Source organism: Eriocheir sinensis, chromosome 40 (genome assembly GCF_024679095.1).
Source record: "Eriocheir sinensis breed Jianghai 21 chromosome 40, ASM2467909v1, whole genome shotgun sequence".
Classification (NCBI taxonomy): Eukaryota; Metazoa; Arthropoda; class Malacostraca; order Decapoda; family Varunidae; genus Eriocheir; species Eriocheir sinensis.
The window spans coordinates 15611969-15631582 of NC_066548.1; the positions used below are offsets into that span (position 1 = coordinate 15611969).

Sequence of the window (19614 nt, forward strand, 5' to 3'; positions counted from 1 at the left end):
ATGCATTTTGAATAGGTTTTGTTCATTAAATGATTGCAGTTTTCCTTATGATCATTGCTATTCACTGCTTTCCTATCACAGACAAAATAAGGGTAGGAAAGGGTTATGAAAATCTATTTTGGTCAAATGCTGTTTTAGTTTTAAGTTTTGCATAATTACCGTACTTGTATTAGTAAATATGAAAATTGTCAATAGTACTAATGAGATTAGAATTAAGCCTTAGCTAATTATGAAAAAGTAAATAACAAAAGAGATCAGGTTCTTTGTAGTACTGAGGTACCTCAGAGAGTTGCACATATAATTCATGATATAAAACTGATCCTTAAGAACATATATTGTATTTGAAATAGCATTGAAAATCTTTACTCAAAAACATTTATATGTTGGTTATGTGCAAATTGCAAGATGTTTGTTTATGGTAATTTCAGTTTACAAGACACAGTAAGTCATAATCATAAATACATGTTACTAGTCTCCAGTCACATTTCATTGTCACATCATGAAACATAAATACTGCAAGTAATTGATCCTAGTGACCTAATCATGTCACATAAGTCATATTGATTAATGCTGCTGGTGTTTTCTACTAATCAATACTTTTAGTGATATAAATTATACCCCAGTTATTCTTCTCAGTAACAATCCACCTTCTTGTTGCCCATACAGAAGGGTTTGCTGCACGAGAAGAAGAATGAGTTTCATGAGGCACAAACCTGCTACCAGAATGCCCTTGCCATCAACCCCTATCACCTCAAGAGCCTCAGACATCTGGTGAGTACTTGACTCCTACTGATTTTGGCATGATAATCCAGAGATCTCTTCCCTTCTTCATTCTTTCCTCCATTTATCTTTCCATTGACCATCACTTCTTTCCTTGCCTACTTAATTCTTTTCTTCCTTTCTCCCTCAATCTTTCCTACTTTCCCCCTTTTCATGACATATAGGACCTTTATTCTTGCATGATACCCACAACTCATAGTCCTTCCTTTTTAAGAAGTCTGTTTTTAGGAATACAAAATCTTATTCTCTCCTTCCCTCCTATACTCCTTCAAGGATTTTTTGCATTATAATAAAGGTCATTTCTTCCCCTTTCCTCTTTTCCATCTCCTTTCCCATCATCGCCTCCTACTATCTCTCCCTCTTCCCCTTCCATTCCTTTAAATACATACCCCCTGCACTCTACCTTATTTCTTTCCCTTCTTCCTTTCCTTATGTACTGACTGACTGACTTAAGAGAGATTAGAACGTTCTGCGTAATGGAGTGGATAATAAGTGGTCACTCAACGTGTAATTCTGGCATCCAGGCCCCCGAAGGATTCTTGGTAAACACAAAATCCATACACACTGCTCTGTCAGCTGCTGTTGCTGCCGCTCTGTGTGTGTTTGCTTGTTTGTGTGTATGTTTGTTTGTTTATTTGTTTGTTTGTGTGTGTGTGTGTGTGTGTGTGTGTTGGATGAGGGCCAGGAGTGTCATTCACACACATGTCCGATCGTGTACTGTGTAAAACCTATAAAGACCTGAAGTTCGCGCGAATCTCAACCTGCCGAATGACAGCTGAGAGGTGGTATATATTGCGCTACAAAGCTGTGTGTGTGTATGTGACAAGTTTTATTCATCTATATAGTATACAGGATTTGAATTAATCCCGTGTTGTCTTCATATTTACTTATATTCATGTGAGTTTTAGGCTTGGATGTTCCTTACCCGCACCATCTCTTTCAACTCGTTCAATATATCTCAGCGTGAAACGAAACTTCTGAACGTTGTTTCAAACACCCTACTATTTTTTTTTAACTTGTGCTCATGACCTCGTATTTTTCTGTTGTCGCGGATCAGGAAATCCTCCCTCTGTGTGTGTGTGCGTGTGTGTGTGTGTGTGTGTGTGTGTGTGTGTGTGTGTGTGTGTGTGTGTAATTCACCCTCATCTGACAACGCGATAGACTTGCGATCGCCAGCCAGTACCTTCCCGAATGAGCGGGCTCACCAGTGACGCTTCGGGCACGGTTGAAACCTTACACTCACACACACCCGGGAGACAGACCACAACCCCTGACTGACACTCGGTACCCATTCACTGCTGGATGGACAGTGGGCACGGATTAATAAATACTGCCCATCCGTCTCCACTCCCCCCGGGAATCGAATCTGTGACCTCTGGATTAAGGTGAGCGTTCTAACCACTGCACTTGAGCTGTGTGTGTGTGTGTGTGTTTCAAGTTGTAAGAGGAAGAGCAAGGAGGAAGAGGAGGTGTGTGTGTGTGTGTGTGTGTGTGTTGGGGTGTCGTGCCTTATCTTGCTCTCCCGTGTGGGTGTCTCATGAAGGAGGCAGATCGTCGCTGATGCTGCCGCCTCCTCCTGACACGAATCTCTCTCTCTCTCTCTCTCTCTCTCTCTCTCTCTCTCTCTCTCTCTCTCTCTCTCTCTCTCTCTCTCTCTCTCGAATTCTTTATTGACGTCGAATTCTTTAACGCCTGGAACGATTTCTACGGCCAGAGTAGACTTTTCCAAAGGGACGGCATACACCTGTCCCCCATCGGGGCAGCCAGATTTGGAAGGCTCCTCAACAACGCCGTACGTAACGCCCGAACAAAAAAAAACGACTCTCAGCCACGTCCTTCCATCCCGCCCGTGTAAATAGACACCTCACACCGCAACAGACTCGTAACATTGAACCCTCCAGTACCTCTATTACCAAGCTTCAAGATAACCTAAGAGTCCTTAGTTTCAATGCGCGTAGCCTAAGAAACAAATTTGATGAACTGCGATGTCTTGCTCTGACAGAAAACTTTGACGTAATTGCTATAACCGAAACATTTATCGACACCACTAATATTGATTTAAGTTCCGAATATAACATAGATGGCTACAGATTCTTCAACAATGATCGTGTAAACCGTAGAGGGTGGTGTCGCCCTTTTGTCAAAAGCTACTTGCAACCTACTGACAAAACACCAAGAAACAGTAACGTTGAACACTTGTGCGTGCGAGTAAACATTGCAAAAGTCAATTTAAATATATCTGTCACTTACAGGCCTCCGGGGCAATCACTTGATGGCGATCTTGAAATGTACAGCGTCTTAAGGCAGTCACTTAATAACAGCGACTCACTGATACTAGGAGACTTTAACCTCCCCATATCGACTGGGCGACACTGTCGGGTACAGAAGGTGAGTCCCATAGAATGATCGAATTTCTAGAGGAAAATTATCTAAGCCAAATGGTTTCTGAACCAACTCGACAAAATAACATACTTGACCTTGTTATAGCGACCCAAGATAACCTAGTCAGTAATGTCACGGTAGGAGAACACCTCGGTTCCTGCGATCATAAACTAGTGCGCGTTGACATTAGAGCTCAAACATCGGTGACTGAAAATAAAGTTAAGGTGCCCAATTTCAAAAGAGCCAACTTCGTAGAAATCCGACGAAAACTAATAGATATGCAACTATCAGATGACGGCAATGCAGAGGACGCCTGGCTAAACTTTAAAATCACTTACTCACTCAGCAGGACACATTTGTCCCCTTGTGCGAGAAGCGAATTAACACTAATAAAGTCCACCTTGGTTTAATAGCGAAATTAAACACTCAGTCAAGGAGAGAAAATTGTCTTACAGGTTAAAGAAAGACCAAAGCACGCCCGAAAACATTAGACTTTACAATGATGCAAGGCGACGAGTAAAAAGATTAGTGCATCAGGCAAAGCGTAGATATGAAGTAAATATTGCAGCCAACTGTAAAATAATCCGAAATCCTTCTTCAGTTACATAAACAACAGAAAGGCGATCAGAAGTGGAATTGGACCTTTAATAAACAGCGACGGTGCACTAGTGACTGACAGCCAACACGTTGCAAACCTATTAAATAATTACTTTTCCTCGGTGTTTAATAATAACAGTCCTCCCACCACCACCACCAACACCAGTACTAATGTAAAGCCTGAGCATGCATTGTCTAACTTTGAAATAAAACCCGATGAAGTCCTTAAAGCCCTCAAATCACTTAAAACAAATAAAAGTCCTGGACCTGATAAAGTATATCCAACTCTGCTGAAAGAAACAAAGAGCGAAATACTCTCCTCCTCACAACCGTATTCAATATGTCCTTGCGACAAGGCATTGTCCCTTCAGATTGGAAAAAGGCTAACGTGACACCGATTTTTAAGAAAGGAGACAAAAAGTACCAGGTAATTACAGGCCCATTAGTCTAACTTCGGTTGTAGGTAAGCTACTTGAGGGCATAATTAGAGACAAAATTGTGAGTTACCTTGAAAGCCACTCATTAATTGGGGACTCACAACATGGCTTCCGAAATAAAAGATCCTGCCTATCAAATCTATTAACCTTTTATAACGACCTCTTCACTGTTTATGACGTAACCAAATCACTGGACGTAGTCTATCTTGATTTCCAGAAAGCGTTTGATAAAGTCCCGCATCATAAATTACTTTACAAATTAAAACAAATAGGTATTGACGGTCAGGTAAACCAATGGATCGCGAATTGGTTGAGCAACAGACAACAAAGAGTAGTGATTGACGGATTTAACTCAGAGTGGGCGCCTGTCACTAGTGGCGTCCCTCAGGGCTCGGTTCTTGGCCCAGTGCTCTTCATTATTTACATCAACGACGTGGATGTTGGACTCAATAACCGCATTAGTAAATTTGCAGACGACACAAAGATTGGTAACTCGGTTCTCACTGACGAAGACAGGCAAAGCCTCCAAGAGGATTTGCACAAAATTTCAGCTTGGTCGGATAGATGGGAGATGCCCTTTAACGTAGACAAGTGCCAGGTCCTTCAAGTTGGAACGAGGAATTCAAGTTTGATTACGAAATGCGCGGCGTTAAACTCAAAAGCGTTCAATGCGTCAAGGACTTGGGGGTCAAAATCGCGTCAAACCTCAAATTCTCACAGCAATGCATCGATGCAGCAAATAAAGCGAACAGAATGTTGGGCTTCATTAAAAGAAACTTTTTATTTAATAATAAAGATGTAATACAGTTTAGTCAGACCCCACTTGGAATATGCGGTACAGTTTTGGTCTCCCCACCATGCAAAGGATATTGCTAAATTAGAAGGTGTTCAGCGTCGGGCAACGAAAATTATCCCTTCCTTGCGCAACAAATCCTACGAAGAAAGGCTTTCACCCTTAACATGTTCTCTTGAGAAACGTCGCCTGAGGAAAACTGATCGAATGTTTTAAAATACTTAATGGTTTCACGAATGTAGACAGATCAACATTGTTTATGATCGATGACACTTTGCGCACGAGGAACAATGGCGTAAAACTCAGATGTAGACAAGTAAATTCAGACTGCACCAAATTTTTCTTCACCAACGTTGTAGTGCGAGAATGGAATAAGCTCCCATCATCAGTGGTCCAGTGTAACACGATTGACTCCTTCAAAAATAAGCTCGACCGTCACTTCCTTCAACTTAATATCAACTAGAGTAGAAATGCAACGTTTTGGAGTCTTCTGATTAATGTAAAATCACTTAGGTTTAAGGACAGACCACCAAGTCTGGACCATGGGGTCTGTGTGGTCTGATTTTCTATGTAAATCTATGTAAATCTCTCTCTCTCTCTCTCTCTCTCTCTCTCTCTCTCACACACGGCCTAATTCACATATTATACTGCTATTCTTGCCATGCAAAACGTGTTGTAACTGTAACTAGGTATTTGTGAACACTGCTTCTTCATCCAAGTTCTTTCAACAACAACATCAACAATCTCAGCCCTTGTACAATGATCCTACGTCACAAAAGATCACGTCAATGCAACTCCTGGTCTAATGATTCCTAAGATGCATCAAGCATAGATTATCACGCATCCTGACTGACGGTGTTTCTTGAAAGTAACAATGACTCACAATGGCTAAACAGAATATTAGTCACGGTATGTAAATAGGATCCGGAGCCGTCACTACATAAACTACTACTACTACTACTACTACTAATAATAATAATAATAATAATGAAATCGTTCTTCATTCGTTTTTCTGTTTTTCGCGGAAGTGGCAGCAGAAAAGGAAATAAATGTTGGCCAGGTCAGTCCCTTGCCTTCTGTAAGAGTCAGGGTATAAAAAAAGGAAGAGTGGCTGAGGAATGCAGTTTCTTCTATAATTTTGTCTCCCTTCCCTCACCCACTCCCATCTGTTCTTTCTCTCTCTCTCTCTCTCTCTCTCTCTCTCTCTCTCTCTCTCTCTCTCTCTCTCTCTCTCTCTCTCTCCACACTATTGCATCTCCTCCCCTTCCCTACCCATACCCACATTCTCAACCCCGCTATCCCTCTCACCCTCAGCATCATCCTTCATCCTCACTATATTCCTCCGCCAACCCTCCCCTTCACCTTCATTTCCACCCCAGTCTTTCATCACCTCCCCTCCTCCTTCATTTCCATCTCCACTCCTGTTCCCCCCTTCATTTCCGCTCTGATTCTACCCTTCCTTCCCTCTCCTCCGTTCTCACCCCCACTTTTCACCATCCTGCGAGAATGAGAGGGCGAGGCGTCACACACACACACACACACACTGAGCCTCTGGGAAGGTAAATACAGCTCGCCTCAGGGTGTTGGGTGTCCCCAGCCATGCCACTTCCCTTACTGACAACACTGCCTCATACATCTGCATTTCCCAACGCTTAGTACACGCTATTACGGCCACCAGGATAGACCCAAATCCGATTTTGACGCATTTTTTAATACAATTCCCCTCCTTCATCCTTTATGAGTCCATAGCGTGTCTGATTACAGTGAATTCTTCGGACTTGTCACACACACACACACACACACACACACATTGTCAGCCTTACCCACAGACACAGCGAGAAGGGTAAGCAAACAAGGGAGATTCAGAGCGCCATTATCCCGACTCGATCCTACCGTACGTCCTTACCCTCATTTATCGCTTCCTTTCTTTCTCTGTTTCGTTTTTTTTTATTCCATATTTCTCTCATTTAATCCTTTGCTTCCTTAAAATCCCCTCGTTCCATCTTACTTTTTTCCTCTCTTCCTTTCTTTCCTTCCCTCCTTTTCCTTTTCCTATCCTCCCGTGGTGCTCTCGTCATATTGTCCTTGCCCTCTTTTTCTCCTTTCCTCCTATTTTCATCCTTTCCTCCTTTGCTTCTCATCTTTATTCCCTTCCTCTCTTCCCTGATGGTTTCGTGCACTGTCCCGGTGAAATATCTGTGTTGACGGGCTCTCGTTTCCTGCAGAGAGGGTGAGGGTGTGTCCTGTTGGCGGGGGAGGGCTGTGGTAGCGGCGGCATAAACAGTGGTGATGGTGAGAGTCCTGGTAGTGATGGTGTTAACAATGGTGGTGGTGGTGGTGCGTAATGGTGTATATATGTGTGTGTGTGTGTCAGAGAGAGAGAGAGAGAGAGAGAGAGAGAGAGAGAGAGAGAGGTTCGTTTTCCTCAGTTCGGCCCATCTCGTGTTATCAATTAAGTCTGCAGCGGACCGTAATTTTTACATGACGGGATTATATTTCATGCACACGTCGGCCATGTTAACATCTTCTCCTTTGACTCCCCACACCCCTCCCCCCTTCCCCCCTCTACCTCCTATTCTCCCTCCGCCTCGTGTCCCTCTCCCTCGCTCATGTGTCCTTTCATTCCTCCTCCCATGTCCTTCCACTATGAAATATCCACCTCCTTTCTTCTCCCTTTCAGTGCGTTCCCCCATTCACATCCTTCCCCCGCTCCTTCTCCTTCGTTCAAATAATCACATTCCCTCCACTCCCCTACCTCCTCCTCTCCTTACCTTTGTCATATTCAATGTTTTCCCTCCTCTTGCGTCCCTCTTCCCTCCTCCCCCCCTGACGTCTCACTCTTTTCTCCTTTGTCCCTCTAAAATTCACTCCCCTCTCATCTCCATGTCCTCTTTCGATCTCGTGCCCCCTCCCCATCCCTAATTTGCCTTCACCCCCTTTCCTCCCTCCCTAATTTACCTCTACCCTCCCTCGGTCCCTCCTTCCCTCCCGTCGTAGGAATAATCAACAGGGGACACGACGCCACATGCCCTGAGCCGTCGTGACCTTATCGTGTGTTCGAGGTTGCTGATGGTGGTGGTGGTTGTTATTATTATTCTTGTTGTTGTAAGTGATTTTTTTTCGTGTGTTTGGGGGAGGGAAAGACTATACGCTGCTTCTGCTAATGGTGGTGGTGTTCCTTCTCTTTTTTTCTCCTTTTTTACGGTAAAGGAAACAGGTCAAGGGCATTACGTACACAAAGAAAAGGAAACAAAAGATCCCTCTAATCGCTGCTTCTGCAAAAAGCAAACAGGAGTTATCGGAAAAGAGGTTAATTTATGGTGTTACTTTTGCTATTGCTTTTATATAAGTTTTGCTTTTGTTGATTATGTGTGTGGGGCGCCGTGGTCTAGTGAGTTTTAAAGTGTCAAGCCGTTGGCAGTGGAGAGCTGCGGCGAGGCGCTGTGAACCTCATTGCCGCCGCGTGACGTCAGGGCATCCGCTCTTAAACCCCAACCCACACCCTCATACAGTGACCCTATATGAACATTAGTAAAAGCTGTCGAGACAAAGAAGGTATTGATCTTGTCGTGTGTTGGAGAGGCGTTGGTGGAAGTGGTGGTGGTGTTCTTCCTTGTATTGCTATTATTGTCCTTATTATAGGTGGTTGTGGTAGATATTGCTTTCGTAGTGTGCTGAGAAACTCTGGTGTTGGTGGTGATGCTGTTCTTTCTGGTGTTACTAGTATTTTCCGTGTTGTAGGTTTCGGGGGAAATCATTTTGTTGTCATTGATTCGTATTGTTTATAAAGTGTGTTCTCTGGCACCTTGAATACACTCAGCCTGTCACCACACAAGTCGTAACCTTATCTAGAGAAAAAAGTAATGTTTACCTTGACTTCGCAAACTAAGTGTATGCATTGCGAGGTAAAGGTTAAGTTGGGGGCTTACTCTATAGTTGTGCGTGGGGCCTCGGTGTTTCATCTCCGCCACATTGGCTCTTGAGCTCTTCGTGGGTAAGAACCCATTACCCCAGAACTCAGGGCAGGTGTGATATCCGGGCTACCACGGTTTATTTTCCTCAGGTACTCATATATCGACCAGCCTGAAAGAAGGGATAAAAACAGCGGGGGTGAACTGCACGCTGCCTGCCCGGGCCTGGGATTCGGACCCGGGCATTGCAAGGGTGTTTTATTATTAATTTATTATAATGACCATCATCAGGTGTGAGTGGGTGAGGTGCGGGAAGGGGGGAGTATGCTAATAATGCGAGTGATGGTGGCGGTGGTGTGTTGGTTAAAATGGTTGTGATGCTGTTGATGATGGTTATGGTAGGTGGTGTTAATGGTGGTGATGATGGTGATTAGGATGTTGGTGGTTGTCGTTGTGGTTAGGGCTCAGGTGGTGGTGATAATGACGATAGTGAGGGCGGTAAAAAGAGTGAGGATAGTACAGGTGGTTTTGCCAATGGTGACGATGGTAGTAACAATGATGGCGATGAGGATGACAGTGGTGATACTGAGGATGAGGATGGGCTTGGTGGTGATAGCGGGAAAGGGCAATGTGTGTGTGTGTGTGTGTGTGTGTGTGTGTGTGTGTGTGTGTGTGTGTGTGTGTGTGTGTGTGTGTGTGGACGATCACGACGAAAAAAGTGAGAGAGAGAGAGAGAGAGAGAGAGAGAGAGAGAGAGAGAGAGAGAGAGAGAGAGAGAGAGAGAGAGAGAGAGAGAGAGAGAGAGAGAGAGATTTACATAGATTTACATAGAAAATCAGACCACACAGACCCCATGGTCCAGACTTGGTGGTCTGTCCTTAAACCTAAGTGATTTTACATTAATCAGAAGACTCCAAAACGTTGCATTTCTACTCTAGTTGATATTAAGTTGAAGGAAGTGACGGTCGAGCTTATTTTTGAAGGAGTCAATCGTGTTACACTGGACCACTGACGGTGGAAGCTTATTCCATTCTCGCACTACAACGTTGGTGAAGAAAAATTTGGTGCAGTCTGAATTTACTTGTCTACATCTGAGTTTTACGCCATTGTTCCTCGTGCGCAAAGTGTCATCGATCATAAACAATGTTGATCTGTCTACATTCGTGAAACCATTAAGTATTTTAAAACATTCGATCAGTTTTCCTCGGAGGCGACGTTTCAAGAGAGAACATGTTAAGGGTAGAAAGCCTTTCTTCGTAGGATTTGTTGCGCAAGGAAGGGATCATTTTCGTTGCCCGACGCTGAACACCTTCTAATTTAGCAATATCCTTTGCATGGTGGGGAGACCAAAACTGTACCGCATATTCCAAGTGGGGTCTGACTAAACTGTTGTAGAGCGGGAGTATTACATCTTTATTCTTGAATACAAAGTTTCTTTTAATGAAGCCCAACATTCTGTTCGCTTTATTTGCTGCATCGATGCATTGCTGTGAGAATTTGAGGTTTGACGCGATTTTGACCCCCAAGTCTTTGACGCATTGAACGCTTTTGAGTTTAACGCCGCGCATTTCGTATTCGAACTTCTTATTCCTCGTTCCAACTTGAAGGACCTGGCACTTGTCTACGTTAAAGGGCATCTCCCATCTATCCGACCAAGCTGAAATTTTGTGCAAATCCTCTTGGAGGCTTTGCCTGTCTTCGTCAGTGAGAACCGAGTTGCCAATCTTTGTGTCGTCTGCAAATTTACTAATGCGGTTATTGAGTCCAACATCCACGTCGTTGATGTAAATAATGAAGAGCACTGGGCCAAGGACCGAGCCCTGAGGGACGCCACTAGTGACAGGCGCCCACTCTGAGTTAAATCCGTCGATCACTACTCTTTGTTGTCTGTTGCTCAACCAATTCGCGATCCATTGGTTTACTTGACCGTCAATACCTATTTGCTTTAATTTGTAAAGTAATTTATGATGCGGGACTTTATCAAACGCTTTCTGAAATCAAGATAGACTACGTCCAGTGATTTGGTTACGTCATAAACAGTGAAGAGGTCGTTATAAAAGGTTAATAGGTTTGATAGGCAGGATCTTTTGTTTCGGAAGCCATGTTGTGAGTCCCCAATCAATGAGTGGCTTTCAAGGTAATTCACAATTTTGTCTCTAATTATGCCCTCAAGTAGCTTACCTACAACCGAAGTTAGACTAATGGGCCTGTAATTACCTGGTACTTTTTGTCTCCTTTCTTGAAAATCGGTGTCACGTTAGCCTTTTTCCAATCTGAAGGACGATGTCTTGTCGCAAGAACATATTGAATACGGTTGTGAGGGAGGAGAGTATTTCGCTCTTTGTTTCTTTCAGCAGAGTTGGATATACTTTGTCAGGTCCAGGACTTTTATTTGTTTTAAGTGAATGGAGAGCTTTAAGGACTTCATCGGTTGTTATTTCAAAATTAGGCAATGCATGCTCGAGATTTACAATAGTACTGGTGTTGGTGGTAGCGAGAGGAAGACTGTTAGTATTAAACACCGAGGAAAAGTAATTGTTTAAGAGGTTTGCAATGTGTTGGCTGTCAGTCACTAGTGCACCGTCGCTGTTTGTTAAAGGTCCAATACCACTTTTGATCGCCTTTCTGTTGTTTATGTAACTGAAGAAAGATTTCGGATTATTTTACAGTTGGCTGCAATATTTTCTTCGTATCTACGCTTTGCCTGACCTACTAGTCTTTTTACTCGTCGCCTGGCATCATTATAAAGTCTAATGTTTTCGGGCGTGCTTTGTTCTTTCTTTAACCTGTAAAACAATTTTCTCTCATTGACTGATTGTTTAATTTCGCTATTAAACCACGGTGGGCTTTTATTAGTGTTAATTCGCTTCTCGCACAAGGGGACGAATGTGTTCTGCTGAGTGAGTAAGTGATTGTTAAGGCTTAGCCAGGCTTCCTCTACGTTGCCGTCATCTGATAGTTGTATTTCTGTTAGTTTTGTCGGATTTCTACGAAGTTAGCTCTTTTGAAATTGGGCACCTTTACTTTATTTTCAGTCACTGATGATTGAGCTTTAATGTCGACGCGCACTAATTTATGATCGCAAGAACCGAGGTGTTCTCCTACCGTGACACTACTGACTAGGTTATCTTGGGTTGTTATAACAAGGTCGAGTATATTATTTTGTCGAGTTGGCTCAGAAACCATTTGGCTTAGATAATTTTCTTCTAGAAATTCGATCATTCTATGTGACTCGCCTTCTGTACCTGACAGTGTCGCCCAGTCGATATGGGGGAGGTTAAAGTCTCCTAATATCAGTGAGTCGCTGTTATTAAGTGACTGCCTTAAGACGCTGTACATTTCAAGGTCGTCATCGAGTGATTGCCCGGGAGGTCTGTAGGTGACAGATATATTTAAGTTGACTTTTGCAATGTTTACTCGCACGCACAAATGTTCAACGTTACTGTTTCCCGGTGTTTTGTCAGTGGGTTGCAAATAGCTTTTGACATAAAGGGCGACGCCACCGCCTCTACGGTTTACACGATCTTTGTTGAAGAGTCTGTAGCCATCTATGTTGTATTCGGAACTTAAATCAATATTTGTGGTGTCGATAAATGTTTCGGTTATAGCAATTATGTCAAAATTTTCTGTTAAAGCAAGACATCGCAGTTCATCAAATTTGTTTCTTAGGCTACGCGCATTGAAACTAAGGATTTTTAAGTTATCTAGAGGCTTGGTAATAGAGGTGGTGGTACTTGCGGGATCACGGTTACGGGTTTGTTGTGATGCACGGCGTCTATTTACACGGGCGGTGGAGGACGTGGCCGTGACTCGTTTTTGTTCGGATGACACGCACTGCTTCGTTGAGGAGCCTTCCGAGTCTGGCTGCCCCGATGGGAGAAAGGTGCAATCCGTCCCTGTGAAAGAGCTCATTTTGTCCATAGAAATTGTCCCATGCGTTTAGGAACTCCACGTCAAGCTCCCTACAAAGAGTCTGTAAGCGGTTGTTTAGGCTGAAGGCCTTACTGAAAAGTCGCTCTCCGCCCAAGTCCGTGGTAGAACTCCTGAAATCAAAATGTTAGGATTTAGTCTTATACTGCCGGATGAGCCTACGGTACTTCTCCAGGAGTTCCTCAGACCGGGTCGTGGTGACGTCGTTCGTACCTGTGTGAATAACAAACAGTGAATCATTAGTAGCCTGGGGGGAGATCTCCTCAAGAGCAGCAGTTATGTCGTCGATCCCAGCACCAGGATAGCAATAGTTCCGTCTTCGACGAGGAACTCTGCCGCAGAACTCAACGACCTGCTGGCGAATCATGGAGTCACCCACCAGGAAGGTGCTCTCCTGCTCGTCCTCCTCCTCCAGAATGGCAAACCTGTTGAAGCAATGAACAGGATAAATCGCTTGTCTGGCTGGCTTGGCTCCTCCATTCACGACGGTGAAGCCATCATGGTCGGTGCCACTAGCATCCTCCCGTTGCGTGGTGTTGTCCGCTGGTGTCGACGGTACCGCTGAGGGCAAGGGGGCGGTTGGAGAAGGGTTTGGCACCACAGCAACGTTAGCCTGGATGAATTCCTGCAAGGAGGCAACAGTGCGAGAAAGCTCTATTATTTTATTCTGGCCTGCTTCCATCTCTCTCTCTCTCTCTCTCTCTCTCTCTAGAGAGAGAGAGAGAGAGAGAGAGAGAGAGAGAGAGAGAGAGAGAGAGAGAGAGAGAGGCGTTGTTTCGTCGCCAACAGGAAGGTTATTAAACAGCGGTGATGGTGAGCCTGGTGATGACAGGGTTGGTGTTGATGATAATGGTGGTGCTGATGAAGCATTGATCGTGAAATGAAAACAACGTTATTTTTTTAACTATTAAATCTTTTTCTTTATCTGACTGTTGTTGTTCATATCTTTCTCAATTCCTCCTCTTTCTTTTCCTTCCTCTTCTTCTTCCTCTTCATATTTCCCCCCTAATTTTAGTACGCGTAAAGGGAGCCATTGATGAAGGGTAGGGAATTATGATTAAAACTGGAATTATTATTATTTTTTTGGCAGCTGTGAAAAGAAAAAAACTCAGTTAACAAAAAATCAAGATGTGTCAATCGGGAAAGGCAGAGTTAGAGTTATAAGGGTTATTACACTATTGGTTGGAGTCTTAGGAATAGCATAGGCGGTTTGTCGAATATCATGCGTATAGAGGCTCTAAGTCTACATCATAAGTCACAGAGGCGTGAATTCACATAATTGGCACGAACTTTTCAGGTTAAGTTTGGCATAATTTGAGTTAGAGGGGCACAGTCATACTTCAGAATATGAATATATAAACAAACAAAAACATGCTTCAGTTACAGTTAGCAGCGTTGATCTTCTTAAATGTTCGCTCACTTTTCATTATACCGCTCATTAGGGGGCCGGTGTTTTGGGGGGCGACTGTGCAGTAATTCTTATAAGGGCAAACTCAATAGAAGGGGACGAAGACACACTATCTTAAGGTATCGATTAACTGTTGCATTTCAATTGTAATTTCGAAAGATACCAACGATATGTTTGGTAGTAACTTTTACCAGATGTCAAATTAGAGTGATACATCTGATAAGAAAAAAAATGCACAGTGACCCACAAGTGTATCAGGAGACTACTACATGAAGCCAGATGGCCTACACATGGCAGCTCAATTAAATGCATGATTCACCAACTCATCCCCGTCCATAAACCCATCTAGTCTCCATTTACAACTTTCAGTCGTGTTTGCATCACTACATATCTACTTAATTTCTTACACTCATCCGCTACCCTTTTCGTAAAAAAATATTTGTCAAGTTTATACCTATTTCTGCGTTTCCTAACATCTGTTTTCAGTATAGGTACTGTATCTATATATCCTTTATTAGTACCTTTAACCCATTTTAAGGATTCAATTAAATCACCGTGCAGTCTACATCTTTCCAAAGAATGCAAATTAGGCTTTTTTGTGTGTGTATTTTTGTTCAATACGATGAGTTACTAATGATGATGCTATATGTATACGTGTTTATATATGTACGGACTACAGCTGCATTTAATCCCATTAGTGTAAGTTGACAGAATTAGATTAAGTAAGTAGTACAGCGATAATGGTGGTGATATCGGCGACAATGATAATGACGATGATGATATAGGTGGTGGTGGTGGTGTGGTGGTGATCGTTAATAATAACAGAGTGGATGTAGTGTTTTTATAAGTCAATATTGGAAATAATGTTATCATTGGGTAATGAGGATGTATGTGGGGATATTACTGAGCGTTAGTGATGGTGGTGGAGGGGAAAGATGCCATGAGTATGGTGTTGATCTACATAAGTTATCAAAATGGTGGGAATGGTTACGGTGTTGCAGGGAGTGTGGATCTTACTGGTGTCAGGGTAGGTGGTGGTGCTCCAGGAAGTGTGGATCTTACTGGTGTCAGGGTAGGTGGTGGTGCTCCAGGAAGTGTGGATCTTACTGGTGTCAGGGTAGGTGGTGGTGCTCCAGGAAGTGTGGATCTTACTGGTGTCAGGGTAGGTGGTGGTGCTCCAGGAAGTGTGGGTCTTACTGGTGTCAGGGTAGGTGGTGGTGCTCCAGGAAGTGTGGATCTTACTGGTGTCAGGGTAGGTGGTGGTGCTCCAGGAAGTGTGGATCTTACTGGTGTCAGGGTAGGTGGTGGTGCTCCAGGAAGTGTGGATCTTACTGGTGTCAGGGTAGGTGGTGGGGGTGGTGACGGTGCTGCAGGAGGTTTGGATTTTACTGGTGTCAGGGTAGGTGGTGGGGGGTGGTGACGGTGCTGCAGGAGGTTTGGATCTTACTGGTGTCAGGGTAGGTGGTGGGGGTGGTGACGGTGCTGCAGGAGGTTTGGATCTTACTGGTGTCGGGTAGGTGGTGGGGGTGGTGATGGTGGTGCAGGAGGTGTGGATCTTACTGGTGTCGGGTAGGTGGTGGGGGTGGTGGTGGTGCTGCAGGAGGTGTGGATTTTACTGGTGTCAGGGGTGGTGGTGGTGGTGCAGGAGGTTTGGATTTTACTGGTGTCAGGGTAGGTGGTGGGGGTGGTGACGGTGCTGCAGGAGGTGTGGATCTTACTGGTGTCAGGGTAGGTGGTGGGGGTGGTGATGGTGGTGCTGGAAGTGTGGATCTTACTGGTGTCAGGGTAGGTGGTGGGGGTGGTGACGGTGCTGCAGGAGGTTTGGATTTTACTGGTGTCAGGGTAGGTGGTGGAGGGGGTGATGGTGGTGCAGGAGGTTTGGATTTTACTGGTGTCAGGGTAGGTGGTGGGGGTGGTGACGGTGGTGCTGGAAGTGTGGCTCTTACTGCCGGAAGTGTAAATCTTAGGCTCCTTTCACACGTGGACACTTGGCAGCGCTGCCGTTGATAAATAATGGAGGTGAATGGAGGCTTTCATACAGACACGAACACAAAAAGTAATGCTGCAGACGGATTGAGTGGTTGGCTTCGCCGCCGGTGGCGGACACAAAAAGTAGCGCTGCTCGTCACGATATATGTCTTTCAATGGGAGCTTTTACACGTATCTGCAGCCGCGCCACATTTTTAGCAGTGCGTGCGTGGCTGGACTGCAGCGCTGCACAATTCTAGCAGCGCTGCTGAGAAGCGCTGTTAATTAGACACTCCCCTCAACATTTTCTAGGATGATAAGCAGCGCTTCTCAGCAGCGCTGTTAAAACTGAGTAGCGGTGCTGAAAAGCGCTAAGTGTCCCCTTTTGAAAGGAGCATAATTTCAGCAGCGCTGCTAAGCGTCCCTGTGTGAAAGGGGCGTTAATGACTGGTGTTGGGTAGATGGTGGGGATGGTGATGGTGGTGCTGGAAGTGTGGATCTTAGGTGTAAGGGTAGGTGGTGGCCGTAGAGGGAATATATGTAGTGCTGATGTGTTCATGGGTTGCCGTACTTGTGGCGACCATAGTGACGATGCTGCAGGAAATGTTTGTGTAGGTGTTGTTGTTGTTGGTGGTGGTGGTGATAGAGACGCCTGGCACTTCCTTCCTGATTCACTATTAGTATTCAGGGCAACAGCGACCGGCAGAGCACAAAGCTTCAACACACACACACACACACACACACAGAGAGAGAGAGAGAGAGAGAGAGAGAGAGAGAGAGAGAGAGAGAGAGAGAGAGAGAGAGAGAGAGAGAGAGAGAGAGAGAGAGAGAGAGAGAGAGAGAGAGAGACTGACTAACTTGTTTGTGTGTGTGTGTCGCAAGCCAAGGTTAAGGTTGTATCTGTCTGTATGTATGAGCGAAGGAAATAAGATCATCACCACTTTCCGGTCCCTGCAGTGGTGGTGGTGGTGGTGATGAAAGGTGGAATGAATGAAGTGTTTGGCAAAATGGGCTGTGTTTGTGGGGGCGGGGGCAATGGAAATCGTAGTGGTGATGGTGGTGGTGAAGATGGAGTGAAAGAAGTGTTAGCATGCATCGTGTGCGGTCATGGGGTTTGAGGCAATGATGCTCTAGGGACCGTTTAGGTGCTCGTGGTGAATCGTTGAATGGGTGTAGCCAACTCGTGATAGGCACCGTTTTGCGATGACAGTGATATTGGTGTTGATGTAGGAGGGACGCCGCAAATAAATCATATACTTTTTATATATTTTTTAGCTATAATGACAGAATACACAAACCTGTCTACTTGCGGCTCATTTTTGTTGAGTATCAAGCCATCTTGAAACTTTGCAGAAGAGACTCTTCAGCCGCCTCTGATGTTTTCTGTTACATAACGAATTTTTAAAAAAGTCCTCTTTAATTTAGACATTCTTAATTGAGCATGATAAAAGAAAAGTTGGCTATAGAATGAAGATTTATCCCTACAAACTTTTAACTTGCTGCTTACAGTGTGGGACGGGCTCAGTGAGAGAGAGAGAGAGAGAGAGAGAGAGAGAGAGAGAGAGAGAGAGAGAGAGAGAGAGAGAGAGAGAGAGAGAGAGAGAGAGAGAGAGAGAGAGAGAGAGAGATTCTTCCTTTGATGTTTAGCCCAAATATTGTGTACAGGTGGTAGTATTGTCTTCATGCAGACTCCTTTGCTTTCTGTGAACATTATTGGGCTCAGTATAAAAGAAGCGATCATGCGTCATACGTTTATTATTTCCTTATTATTCGGTCTAAATGTCTGGTGTAGAAGCGGTAGTGTTGTCTTCATGCAAAATCCTTCTCTATGGGACATGAGATTCAATAGTAAATAAAATAAAAATTAAAACAAGAAACTAATAATCATTTCAACTAGTGGACTTTTTTCCTTGTACGACTGTTTGTATCCCCGTCACGAGTCAGAGACGAGCATGAAGGCCACGTGTGTGTGTGTGTGTGTGTGTGTGTGTGTGTGTGTGTGTGTGTGTGTGTGTGTGTGTGTGTGTGTGTGTGTGTGTGTGTGTGTGATATGATTTAACGATTTTTTATCTGGTTAAATAAAATAAAAGTATGCAATTTACCAAGGATAACACGAGAAAGTATATACACATCGTATGTATTTGATTGTGTCGAGTGTGTGTGTGTGTGTGTGTGTGTCAAGGAGGGTTAGGGGTCCAGCCTGGTGAGGGCAAAACAAATCACCGTCAATCAACAATCAAGTCACGAGGTCTCTAAAAATAGAGAGACCACTTCCTAGTTCCTTTCGAAGAAGTGTTTGTGGCAGGGCAGGTCTTGTGTCTTGGGGAAGGTGGCGCTGCAATCAGGGAAAAGAGAGGTGCTATGTAGGGCCTGTTCTTGATGTAGTGTGGTGCTGATTTGGTTCGCTTGAGTAAGGCGTTTTCTTGTGGCGGGGCAGGGCTTGTGTCTTGGGGGAGAAGGCACTGCTGTGATCAAAGGCAGTAGAAATGTGAAGAACCTTTGCATGGTTTTGTCTTTAGATGTTCTGGGGTAGAAGTGTGTGTGTGTGTGTGTGTGTGTGTGTGTGTGTGTGTGTGTGTGATTCACCATGGTCTGATCTCGCACTTGACTCACGATCCCTCAGCCAGCACCTTCCTTTAATGAACTTGGACCTCAGGTGACGGGTCTTTGGGAACGATCGAAACCCCACAGCCACACACCCCTCAACCGATCGCCGGTACTTTTTCACTACTGGATTTTCAAGGGGACGCAAATTAAAGGAGACTGCACATCTGTCACCACCGCGCCTGGGAATCGAACCCAGGACCTCTTTATTGTTAGGCGAGCGTACTAACCACTGATAACAGCCTCCTTCGTGGTCCAGTGGTTAGCGCATCTGGCTACGAATCTGCGAGTTCAGGTTTGAATCCCAGTCCGGACAGTCGACGTACAACTCAAACAGCTGTTCATCCGCCCTTGCGGGCTGGCCGATAAATGTATATCTAGGGATAAACTGTGATAACCCGGATGTTACACTGGCTCCGTGTCCCGGGAGAAATGGGTTATTATTCACCACAGACTCAAAGGGCCAATGCGACGGAAATGAGCACCGTGACCACGCGCAGCTATAGCGCTTGTCCCCAACTGTACCTTACCTTCACAGAGCTCCGTGTGGGTGTGGGTGTGGGTGTGGGCGTGGGTGTGTTTGTTGTTGGAGGTGGTAGGTTTAGGGTTGGTGTGTTGTCTGAGAGGAGGTGAGGTGTGAATTGTTTATTTGTTGTGTTGTGGTGGGGTATATGTGTGTGTGTGTGTGTGTGTGTGTGTGTGTGTTTGGCATGGCATGGCAGGAGTGTGCTGAATGCCGTACTGTAATAGGACTGTGTGTGTGTGTGTGTGTGTGTGTGTGTGTGTGTGTGTTTAGGAGTTGGT

At 44.6% G+C, this 19614-nt stretch overlaps 1 protein-coding gene across 5 annotated transcripts in view; it reads left to right on the forward strand.

Annotated features, from left to right (window-relative positions):
* Positions 1–19614, forward strand: part of LOC127009404 (tetratricopeptide repeat protein 7B-like) — a 208800-nt gene that overhangs the window by 111983 nt on the left and 77203 nt on the right. For all 5 annotated transcript variants that reach the window (XM_050882481.1, XM_050882482.1, XM_050882484.1 and 2 more), the window contains one exon: positions 667–771. In XM_050882481.1, coding sequence (XP_050738438.1) covers positions 667–771 — 105 coding nt within the window. The remainder of the gene's footprint in view (positions 1–666; positions 772–19614) is intronic.